This window comes from Cervus canadensis, chromosome Y (genome assembly GCF_019320065.1).
Source record: "Cervus canadensis isolate Bull #8, Minnesota chromosome Y, ASM1932006v1, whole genome shotgun sequence".
In the NCBI taxonomy this organism is placed as follows: domain Eukaryota; kingdom Metazoa; phylum Chordata; class Mammalia; order Artiodactyla; family Cervidae; genus Cervus; species Cervus canadensis.
Genome location: NC_057420.1, coordinates 6,604,192 through 6,616,616, shown reverse-complemented (window position 1 = coordinate 6,616,616; position 12,425 = coordinate 6,604,192). Strand labels below are relative to the sequence as shown.

At 39.8% G+C, this 12,425-nt stretch overlaps 1 protein-coding gene across 1 annotated transcript in view; it reads left to right on the top strand.

The window, feature by feature from the left end:
* Positions 1-6,907: 6,907 nt before the first annotated feature.
* Positions 6,908-12,425, top strand: part of LOC122436399 (gamma-taxilin-like) — a 90,548-nt gene continuing 85,030 nt past the window's right edge. The window contains exon 1 of the mRNA XM_043460208.1: positions 6,908-7,580. Coding sequence (XP_043316143.1) covers positions 7,558-7,580 — 23 coding nt within the window. The 5' untranslated portion in view covers positions 6,908-7,557. The remainder of the gene's footprint in view (positions 7,581-12,425) is intronic.

Below are 12,425 nucleotides of genomic sequence, written 5' to 3'. Positions count from 1 at the left end.
TCCATAGTTCATCAGGAACTCTATCAGATCTAGTCCCTTAAATCTATTTCTTACTTTCACTATATAAGCATAAGAGATTTGACTTAGGTCATACTGAATTGTTTAGTGGTTTTCTCAGTTTTCTTCAAGTTAAGTCTGAATGTGGCAATAAGGAGTTCATGATGTGAGTCACAGTCAGCTCTTGGTCTTATTTTCAGTGACTGTATAGAGCTTCTATATCTTTGGCTACAAAGAATATAATCAATCTGATTTCAGTGTTGGCCATGTGGTGATGTCCACATGTACAGTCTTACCTTGCGTTGTTGAAAGAGGGTGTTTCTATGACCAGTGCATTCTCTTGGCAGAACTCTATTAGCCTTTGCCCTTCTTCATTCTGTATTCCAATGCCAAATTTTCCTGTTACTCCAGGTTTTTCTTGACTCCCTACTTTTGTATTCCAGTTCCCTACAATGAAAAGGACATCTCTTTTGGGTGTTATTTCTAAAAGGTCTTATACATCTTCATAGAACTATTCAACTTCAGCTTCCTCAGCATTACTGGTCAGGGCATAGACTTGGATTACCATGATATTGAATGGTTTGCTTTAGAAATGAACAGAGATCATTCTGTCATTTTTGAGATTACATCCAAGTACTGTTTTTGGACTCTTTCTAGCATATTATAAATAAGTATCTATGAAATGATATAAACAGTATACAACAGAAGTCAAACAAGCCCCTTTTTTCATATGAAGTATAGGACTATTAAGAATCATGTAAATGGATTTTCTAAGGCTTTTATAACAAATCATCACAAAATAAGTTTTGAAACAACAGCAGATTTATTTTCTTACAATCCTGGAGGCTAGAAGTCTAAAATGAAGGGATTAATAGGAGTGATTCATTCTTTGAGCTTCCTCTGAGGGATAGCATTTTTCATGGTTTCCTCCTAATTTTCAGTGGTTTGCTGGTAATCTTTGACTTTTTTTTTTTTTTCAGGCTAGTACATACAGGGGAAAGTGTATGAAAATTCTACTTCACAGTTTCATTTATCCTATGAATTAGAAGTATTTTATATCACTATAAAACAATAAAGGAATATAATTTAATAACTTAAAAGTGTGTAATTTAAGCATTGCTTAGTTTTACACTGAAGACATCAGGAATTTCTTATTTATCATCAATGCTGTTACTTGAGAAACTTAATTGGCAGTCGTGTAACAGAAAGAGGTTCAAAATATTAGGTTGCTCTGTCTCTTACATTTGTACTGGATTTGCAAAGCATTATTTATTTTTATTTTCCTTTCTTTAAATCAGGAAATGACTGCTTTTTCCAGAATAATGAAGACTAAACATTGATCAGAGTGAAGTGAAGAGGCTAGGCCACATTTACAAAGTGATTTCACATATTCTAACTTCTTGTCATTAGAGGTACAGCCAGTATGGATAGCAGTGTGGAGATTCCTTAAACTACTGGAGAGAGAACTACCATATGACCCAGCAATCCCACTGCTGGGCATAATCCCATGGAAACCAGAATTGAAAGAGACATATTAATCCATTGTTCATTGAAGCACCATTTACAATAGCTAGGACATGGAAGCAACCAAGATGTCCAGCAGCAGATGAAAGGATAAGGAAGTTATTGTTCATATACACAATGAAATGTTACTCAACTATAAAGATAGAACACATTTGAGTCAGTTCCAATGAGGTGGATGAAATGAGCCTATTATACAGAGTGAAGTAATTCAGAAATAGAAAAACAATTAGTGTATATTAATGAATATATATTAGAAAGAATTTTGAAGGATGATATTGACAGTCTTACATATAAGGCAGCAAGGAAACGCAAATGTAAAGAACCAACTTTTGGACTCTGTGGGAGAAGGCGAGGGTGGGATGATTTAGAGAATAGTCTTGAAACATGTATATTACCATATGTAAAGTAGATGACCAGTGTAAGTTTGATGCATGAAGCAAGGACAGTCAGGTGCTCCTGGGCCAGGCCCCAGAGGGATGGACGGGGGGGGGTGGGGGTGGGTAGTGGAAAGGGCAGGGGAAGGGGCTTGAGAATGTGTGGAAGACACATATACTTGTGGCTCATTAATGTTGATATACGGCAAAAACTGTCACAATATTGTAAAATATTATCCTCCATTAAAATAAATGGATTAATTTAAAAAGTGGGAAAGAAAGAGAAACATATGTGAAGTCTGCAGGATGATGCAACTATTCTCATGTTAAATATTGTGTATATAAGGAAATTTACCAGTAGGTTTCAGAAAGCTAATATTACTTACTGAACTTGGTTGGCAGCCAGGTAACTTAATCTCCTCTGCCCTCACCTGCTGTAAAGGCCAATGTCCTCAGCTAACACTGCATCCTTTTCTGAGTTCTCTGTGAGACTCAGAGTATACTCTGCATCAGAACTACCAGGAGCACACATTTGTAGGCTGTTTGTTCCACAGTCTGGAAAAGCTGGAACTGTCTCTTTCACCCAGTGCAGAGAGAATAATTTTAAAGCAATCCAGAAGACAGACCCTCTGGCATGCTGCAAGGGGTTTATGGTCTGAGTCACTTAACCCCTAGAGATACAGCAGCATTTGTCATAGGGTTTGTGTATGTGGGAGTATACCTATGATAGACAGGTATATATGTGTCTTGTTAGTATATGTTTTCCTTTCTCAGTAACAGATTTTTCCCAGGCTGGGTGGAAACCCAATTGTGTGCTCCTGGGTGTTAGTACCAAACAGTGCAAGGAAACTGTTTCAGAATCCTGAGAGATCAGTAGTCACAAGAAGAGTCAAGTTTTGCATGTCTTTGTATATCTGTTTATTCTAATTTTGTAGGATGACGGGTCTCAGCAAGGAAGAGAGTCATAAAGAAATGTTTAACAGTGAAGATAGCAGTGCTAGAATTCCAGGCTGTGGAAATTCATGGGCTCTGCCTTGAGGGACCTTGAGGTTCAGAACTCTAAATGCCCAATACTGGCTAGACTTTCTCCTGTCTGGTCAGAAATCCATCTTTTCTGGGTTTAGAAGTCATTAGACCAGGAGACTGAAGACCTCAGAACCCTGAGGTAGGGTGTGAATCTGTATAATTACACACAGCAGAGGACAAATAGCTCTTGGCAAATTATGAATTAAACTTCAGAGATTTATGGGTGAAAAGGATGCCCTTTCACTGAATATCAAGCACCCCTGGGCTTGGTAACCTGCTTTCAGCTCAAGGCATGAATAGTAGAAACTGTCAAAGCACTGACAAGCTGTTAGAAAGGGCAATCTCAGAAATAGGGATTTACTGTTAGAAATCCCTATCCTGCTGCAGACTGTAACTACCTTTCCTTATCCTGAGGATATGCTGGGACAGTAGCTACCCAGCACACAAATCTGTGCCAACTGCTACCATCTTTTTGGAGAGACTGTGGCCTGGTTTTGATCTAGCTGCCAGCCCCTGGGAGACAGTGTGCCCACTGCACCTTGGGAGGAGGACTTTGTAGCCTTTCTTATAAGTGTTCCTGGGTGTAGCACACAGCATGCATGGGGCACATGTGTAAAGGGAAGCAGTGCAAGACTAAGCACCTCAGGACCAGCTGTCCCTACCCTATATAGACAGCAGGAATTTTACCTCAGATTCTTGGCAGAGATGCAGTCTGACTGCCTAGGGTGGGGCCAGTGAAGAAGTCAGTGAAATGGTAGAACAAGATAAGAGAGTTTTCAGTAGTCTGGCCAGAAGTGACAGCCAAAAGCTAGATAGGTGGTGGGTATGATGGTGACTTGTGGGTTCAGGGCACTGGGGAAGGTATGGAAAGGAGTTTTAAAGTTTTAAAGACTTTCCCTGACATCTTCTTCACCAAGCAAGAGGCTCTGGAACTTTCCTTTACCAAACTAGGGGCTAAATATTAAGTCCTCTAGCTTATTAAGTTGGCTAACTCTTTTCCCAGGGATAATTACTTTACAGTGTTGTGTTGGTTTCTGCCATCCATCAGCATGAATCAGCCATATGTCTCCTCCCTCTTGAACCTCCCTTCCATCTCCCTCCCTATTTCACCCCTATAGGTTGTCTCAAAGTTATGTTCCAGTTATTTTGATTGAAGTATCCCTCCAAACTCCTCAGAAATTGAGCACCCAGCTCTGGCGAAACAGTAACCAGAGGCATCCAGATTGTTAAAGGAAGAAGTAAGATTGTTTCAAGACATACTCTTGTATATGCAAACTGCTAAAAAATCACGAAGAGACACGAACTTATAACTGAAATCTGAAAAGTTATAGTAAAGGATGCAGCTCAGACAGATTGCAGCTCCCACTGCATATTAATTCAGGACAGATAAACAGCAGTGAAATTTCAGTGAAGGGGCCAGATTCTAGACAAGTGTTGGGGCTGGAAAAATGAAATTCTTAAAGACATACACACTTGTTTTTGGCAAAGTAGAAGCAGAGATTCTCAGAAATTCTACTTTGTGTGTTCTGGGGCACTTTAATAAAATGAGTATTGCAATACATCAAGTCAGAATTTATTTTCATATTTTGATTTCCCAGTGTGTATAAAATTTGCATTTCCCTTCTATTGTAGTTTATTAAGTGCAATATCACTATATCTAAAAATCAATGTGGAATCCTTAATTAAAAATTATTTATTAGTAAAAAATTCCAACCACCAAGTGAGCCTTCAGTAAAAAAAAAAAGTGAGCCACTGGACATAGACCACCATAAGATATGTAATCATGAACATTGGAATAGTTTTTAGTATTGAGATGGAATAAACTCCCAGTTGCTTCTCCAGCACAGATAAGTTTACTCAGGATTAACAAAGAACTGGCAGTTTAGAATCTGCAGTTTAAGCCATAGTACACAGAGTCCCTGCGGTTCCATCCAGAGTCCTTGTCAGTAATTAAAAGGACGCTGTTCTGCCTATGGAAGGTGTGCCATGGTCTCAGGATGTGAGGTCCCTTCTGATCGCCCAAACCTATTTAACTGAGGTTTTTGTTCGTTTATTTTTTGTGCAGGAGACAAGAAGGGATGAAATGACGTTCAAAGATGTTAATAATGAACTTGCAGAGTGGAGGAACTGCCATGACCCTTCAATCTGCAAAAAGATGCAATAGCTGTGAAATGCAATGAACAAGGTATGCCTGTACTGACCGTTACTCTCAATCATTTAAGGATAATAACAGCGAGGTCCCTAGCAAATATAAGGTAAGAAGAACAAAAAATGAGTTTTTATTACTTCCACCTGACCTTGAACTCGTCTTTTGAAATAGCGGAATATTTTCAAAGATGCCAGAGTACTTTATTGTGATATTGCCCTTAGAAAACCACAATTCCCATTAAGCTGCATGCACAGCACAGTGAATACTCTTCCCTTCTTATAGCGCGCCCAGTTGCGCCGTAAACCCAAACAGGGCGTGCAAACTTTGGCGGATCAGTTTGCTAGCACCAGCAGTTCTTTCCACAGTGTCTATTCTCTTCCAGGCAACGCCAGCCGGGCGTTCTGTTCTCAGTTTGACCCTGAAGCCGAGTTTAGCCTCAGATAATCCCCACCCCCTCATCCAGGTTTATCCAGTAGAAGCAAACCTTTCACTTGTCACGTGGAGAGCGCCGGATCAGCGATTGGCTGCTGGGGTTTGGAGCTAGTTGCTAGGTCCTGCGAGCTTCCGTCCTTTGGGTTAATGTGCGGGTTTAGATGCTTGCGTCACTTCTCCGCGACGCGTGTAGGCTAGGCAGCGCGCGGGAGAGGCGTTGCCACCGAGGCTGAGACGGTTGAGGCCATTCCGGGCAGTTGACTGTATAGCCAGAAGCCCGAAGCCGGTCAGTTCTGGTTGCCACCGGGTGACGGGGGTGGAGTGTGAGAGAGAATTTTACGTTTTGCAAGTTTTCCTATTCACTATATTTGGTTACTTTACTTTTAATTAATTTTTCCTTCAGAGGGTGAAGATAGGAGGAGGATGTATGTGTTGGGGTAGTCGGTGGAAGAAGTTCAACTTTAATAAATGGGGACGAGGGACCGCTGGGCCTTCGGGCGGTGTGCGCCGGTTAATTAGAGGAGGCGGTTCAGAACTGTCTTGTTTGTGGGCAAAGAGTGCGGGGCAACCCACTCCAGTACTCTTGCTTGGGAAATCCCATGGACGGAAGAGCCTGGTAGGTTACAGTCCGTAGCGTCGCGAAGAGTCAGACACGACTGAACGCCTTCACTTTCACTTTCCACTTTAATGCACTGGGGAAGGAAATGGCAGCTCACTCCGTATTCTTGCTTGGAGAATCCCAGGGACAGAGGATCCTGGTGGGCTGCCGTCTTTGGGGTCGCACAGAGTCGGACACGACTGACGCGACTTAGCAGCGCAGCAGCAGCAGTTCGCCACTTGTGACCGCTGCCTGCGTCGGGTGCCTCGGGGTCCTTTGGGTCCTGTGAGTCATATGTCCTCTTTCCCACTGATTTCCCCGTATTCCCTTCCTTGGCCGCCAGCCTCGGTCGACTGGGAACAAGGACTGCTAGTGGGCGGTTCGCTCTTCAGGGTGTGTTGCGGCAGCGTTGGCAACGCTGTTGCATACTTAAATAATGGCGCCGAGGTCGGGGTTGAGTTGCGTGGTGTGTTTTCCGGTTCTCCGTTGCTCTCTGCCGCTAAGCGGATAGCAGGCATCGGTGGCGTACCTATTAGAGTTTCTTGGTTTCGCGACCTGGGCTGTCTGGCATCAGTGATGTGGACGACAACTTGCTGCTTGGAGGGCTTCCCTCCTGGCTCAGAGCTAAAGAATTTGGCTGCAAAGCAGGAGACTCCTGGTTCGTCTGGAAGATCCCCTGGAGGAGGAAATTACAACCGGCTACAATAGTCTTGCCTGGAGAATTCCGTGGACAGAGGAGCCATAAGGTTGCAAAGAGTCTACTCGACTGAGCGACTATGCATACACAGGTCTTGGTATAGAAATGACAGTGGAGCATTACATTGTTTATCTGGTGAAAGGAAAACCTCAGTCTCTATTAGGATGGAAAAATCCTTCTTCTGGGATGAGTTTGAGAGTTTTTCACGACTGTGCTACATACAGTTGTATGGTTTTCGGAGACGTGGAGTTGAGAATTGCAGGGAAAGAGCCTGGATAACGCAGCACTTTTTCTGTTAATTTAAACTTGAAGCGTTTGTTTCTCTTTGAGCCCATAAAATAAAATTTTTGTAGTATCTTCTGTGAACTTCAAAGTTTCATGAACTTTACATTTGAACAAAGTGTGAAGAATTTATTCCACCTGTGTCTGAAGTGAGATTATTTTGTCTCTATATGAAGGTGTGAATACTTCACACTTGGCTTTTTTCTCTCTCTCCTTGTATTCTGAAAAAACAGATTAAGTTCTTGCGGGATTGTGGAAAAACAAACAAACAAAAAAAAACTGGATGCATAGTACTCTTAAGAATTTGGAATTTCACAGTGGGTACTTCCTCCAAAGACAAACATGATTTTAAAAAAAGGGGTAACTCTGCAGTTTAGGACATTCTAATAAAGAAGAGAAATATTATTTTACGTAGAAAAAGGAGAAGTTGGGGACAATTTTTGAATGAAAGTCTTTAGGAGAAAAGTGAGAGTTTAGCATGATAATTTCTCACTCGCTGAGGTGAGTAGTCCATTTCTTCTAGGGAATACAGTGGCTGTGTTTTCCTTTTAGCATTTGTAGTTGGAAGATTTTTTTTTTTTTTTTTTCCTATTGTAGTGTTGGGTTCTGTAATTCATAACTCTTTCTATAAAGTGCAGTGGTACTGGCTGAAAACTCTGGGCCTCTGGGCTTGATTTTGATGAGATTTCCTTTAGTATTCATAGGAATATCCATTTCTATACTTTGTTTGTGTATTTGTTATTTAAGTGAGTCCCCTAACAGAGTAGTGGTTGCCAAAGGGCAAGAGATTATAGGGGAGGGCAAAATGGGTAAAGTTTATCAAGTATATGATAATGGATGGAAATCATATTTTTGATTGTGTAGAGTATGGGACTTCCAAGCTGGCTCAGTGGTAAAGAATCTGCCTGCCAATTTAGGAGACTCAGATTCAGTCTTTGGGTCAGGAATATCCCCTGGAGAAAGGAATGACTTGGAGAATCTCAGGGACAGAAGAGCCTAGCCAGCTACATTCCAGTTAAGTTTAGTTCAGTCACTCAGTCATATCTGACTCTTTGTGACCCCATGGACTGCAGCACTCCTTGTCCATCACCAACTCCCGGAGTTTACTCCGGAGTTACTCCTCTCCATTGAGTCTGTGATGCCATCCAACGATCTCATGCTCTGTTGTCCCCTTCTCCTCTCGGCTTTAATCTTTCCTAGCATCAGGGTCTTTTCAAATGAGTCAGTCTTCGCATCAGGTGGCCAAAATATTGGAGCTTCAGCTTCAGCATCAGTCCTTCCAATGACTGATTTCCTTTAGGATGGACTGGTTGGATCTTCTTGCAGTCCGTGGTCATGCAAAGAGTTGGACAGGGCTGAGCACCCACACATGCTGTAGGGTATACAAAAGCTGAAATACAAGACTTACAGTGAAACTCACATAATATTTTATTGTTATTACAATGAAAAATACATTTCAAATTAAAAATAAAAGTTTGAGGATCATTTTCAGGAGAGCTTGTAACTTGTAAATAATTTATGGGCATCTTGGTCATAGATACTGAGATAGAGTAGGCAATTTTAGGGCATCCCTGATAGCTCAGTTGGTAAAAAAAAAATCCACCTGCAATGCAGTAACTGTAACCTTGGTTTTATTCCGGGTCAGGAAGATCCTCTGGAGAAGGGATAGGCTACCCATGCCAGTATTCTTGGGCTTCCCTGGTGGCTCAGCTGGTAAAGAATCTGCCTGCAATGCAGGAGACCTTGGTTTGATCCCTGGGTTGGTAAGATACCCTGGAGAAGGGAAAGGATACCCACTCCAGTATTCTGGCCTGGAGAATTCCATGGACTGTGTAGTCCATGGGGGTCACCAAAAGTCTAAGGGGAGGTGTTAATATGTTTAATCATGGATAAATCTGGGAAGTCAAATGATTTCTTCAACCATAGTAGATGCCTGTGTACTTCAATAAATGGAAAGTTTTGAGAAAAGGAAAGTGAGTCATAGCATGTCCTGGGATTTTAGTTTTTAAATATTTGTCATTTTTTGCCTTTTTATTGCAGAATGTTTTCTGTTTAAGGTAATTTCTGATAGGGAGGCGTGTGCTTTTGCCATTCTGTTATTTGTTTTCTGTATTTTTTTTTTTTTTTCCCTTCTCATTTCCTGTACTACTGCTTTTTTGTTTGAATTTTTGGTAGTGTAGCGTTTAAATTCTCATTTCTTCTTATGTATGCTACTTAGTTTTTTTTACATTCTGCTTCCCTGGGGATAAAAAAAAGACAACTATTTTATATTACTGTCAGTGTACCTTCAGTAGTATAGTCGGTTGCTATAGTTCTGCCGACTTCCTTATTGTCATAGATAATTAGCACATTGTGTTAATTTACTATCTCATAAGTTTGTTTCAAGTTTTATTTATTTATTTTTCTAAATTATTTTTATTAGTTGGAGGCTAATTACTTTACAATATTGTAGTGGTTTTTGCAATACATTGACATGAATCAGCCATGGATTTACACATGTTCCCCATCCTGATCCCCCCTCCCACCTCCCTTCCCATCCCATCCCTCTGGGTCTTCCCAGTGCACAGCCCTGAGCACTTCTCTCATGTATCCAACCTGGGCTGGTGATCTGTTTCACCCTTGATAGTATACTTGTTTCAATGCTATTCTCTCAGAACATCCTACCCTCACCTCTCCCACAGACTCTCAAAAGTCTGTTCTGTATATCTGTGTCTCTTTTCTGTTTTGCATATTGGGTTATCATTACCATCTTTTTAAATTCCATACATATGTGTTAGTATACTGTATTGGTCTTTATCTTTCTGGCTTACTTCACTCTGTATAAGGGGCTCCAGTTTCATCCATCTCATTAGGACTGGTTCAAATGAATTCTTTTTAATGGCTGGGTAATAGTCCATGGTGTATATGTACCACAGCTTCCTTATCCATACATCTGCTGATGGGCATCTAGGTTGCTTCCATGTCCTGGCAATTATAAACAGGGTGCACATGTCTCTTTCAGGTCTGGTTTCCTCGCTGTGTATGCCCAGGAGTGGGATTGCTGGGTCATATGGCAGTTCTATTTCCAGCTTTTAAGGAATCTCCACACTGTTCTCCATAGTGGCTGTACTAGTTTGCATTTCCACCAATAGTGTAAGAGGGTTCTCTTTTCTCCACACCCTCTCCAGCATTTATTGCTTGTAGACTTTTGGATAGCAGCCATCCTGACTGGCGTTAATGGTACCTCATTGTGGTTTTGATTTGCATTTCTCTGATAATGAGTGATGTTGAGCATCTTTTCATATGTTTGTTAGCCATCTGTATGTCTTCTTTGGAGAAATGTCTGTTTAGTTCTTTGGCCCATATTTTGATGGGGTCATTTGTTTTTCTGGAATAAAAAAGCCGCAGGAGTTGCTTGTATATTTTTGAGATGAATCCTTTGTCTATTGCTTTGTTTGCTATTATTTTCTCCCAATCTGAGGGCTGTCTTTTGACCTTGCTTATAGTTTCCTTTGTTGTGCAAAAGCTTTTTAAGTTTCATTAGGTCCCATTTGTTTATTTTTTGCTTTTGTTTCTAATATTCTGGGAGGTGGGTCATAGAGGATCCTGCTGTAATTTATGTCGGAGAGTGTTCTGCCTATGTTCTCCTCTAGGAGTTTTATAGTTTCTGTTCTTACATTTATATATTTAATCCATTTTGAGTTTATTTTTGTGTATGGTGTTAGAAAGTGTTCTAGTTTCATTCTTTTACAAGTGGTTGACCAGTTTTCCCAGCACCACTTGTTCAAGAGGTTGTCTTTTTTCCATTGTATATCCTTGCCTCCTTTGTTGAAGATAAGGTGTCCACAGGTTCATGGATTTATCCCTGGGCTTTCTGTTCTGTTCCATTGATCTATATTTCTGTCTTTGTGCCAGTACCATACTGTCTTGATGACTGTGGCTTGTAGTAGAGCCTGAAGTCAGACAAGTTGATTCCTCCAGTTCCATTCTTCTTTCTCAAGATTGCTTTGGCTATTTGAGGTTATTTGTATTTCGATTCAAATGGTGAAATTATTTGTTCTAGTTCTGTGAAAAGTACTGTTTGTAGCTTGATAGGGGTTGCATTGAATCTATAGATTGCTTTGGGTAGTATAGTCATTTTCACAATATTGATTCTTCCAATCCATGAACACGGTATATTTCTCCATGTATTTGTGTCCTCTTTGATTTCTTTCATCAGTGTTTTATAGTTTTCTATGTATAGGTCTTTTGTTTCTTTAGGTAGATATACTCCTAAGTATTTTATTCTTTTTGTTGCAATGGTGAATGGTATTGTTTCCTTAATTTCTCTTTCTGTTTTCTTATTATTGGTGTATAGGAATTGTTTTAAGTTTTAAACCATGTAGAGATAAAGGAGTTACAAGTGCAAAATACAGTAATTATTGGTTTTTATATTTAACTATAATTATTTTAACTATTTTTTTTTTTTTGTATGGCTTGAGTTGATTTGTAATGCCCTTTTATTTTTCTTGGAAGGACTTTGTGTGTTTTTTGCAAGGCAGTTCTAATAGTATTCTCTTAGTTCTTGTGTATTTGGAAATGTTTTAATACCGTCTCTTATTTTGAAAGATAGTCTTTGTGTTTATTATAGTTAAAGGTTGTTCATTATGTAACTCATGGGATGTGTAGCCAAATGTGTTTCATCAAATGAGAGTTTTTTCTGTTATTTGTTTCAGTACTCTTCTTGACCTCTTCTCTCCCCTTCTTCTGTGACTTACATTTTATTTTTGTTAGTATCACAAAATTCCTAACTTCTGTTCATTTTTATTCATTCCTTTTTCTTTCTGTTTCTCAGATTATATTTTCTGTTAACCTGTCTTCTAAATTGTCAGTTTTTCTCCCTTCTGAATTTCAGTTGTCATACCTTTCAAGTCTGAATTTTTGGTTCATTTAGAAATAATTTCTATTTGTTTATTGATGGCTGTTATTTTGTTCATTCTTAATTTTTTTTTTTTTTAATTTCCATGACTTGTCTATAGTTCTGTTTTTCTTTGCCTGACTTGTGACTTTATAATTTTCAATTGAATGTTTTGAGTTTTATAATGTAACTGTTGAACAAAAGTGAATCCTGATTTAGAAAGAGACTACTCTAATAGAGAGTACAGAATGGATTAGTACATTCTGATACTGATTTCAGAAATCTAAAAATGTCTCAGAATCAGACAGTGACTTATTGAGAAAGGTAACTAGGTTAATAGAAAGTTCAGGTGAAATCAAGCAAGTAAAGGAGACTGAGCAGAGAGCATAGTTGGCATGGTTGATGAGAGTTGTGCCTCAGCTGATTCTTAGATTCTTTGGGTGAGTTGTTAATAGACATGCTTTACATTT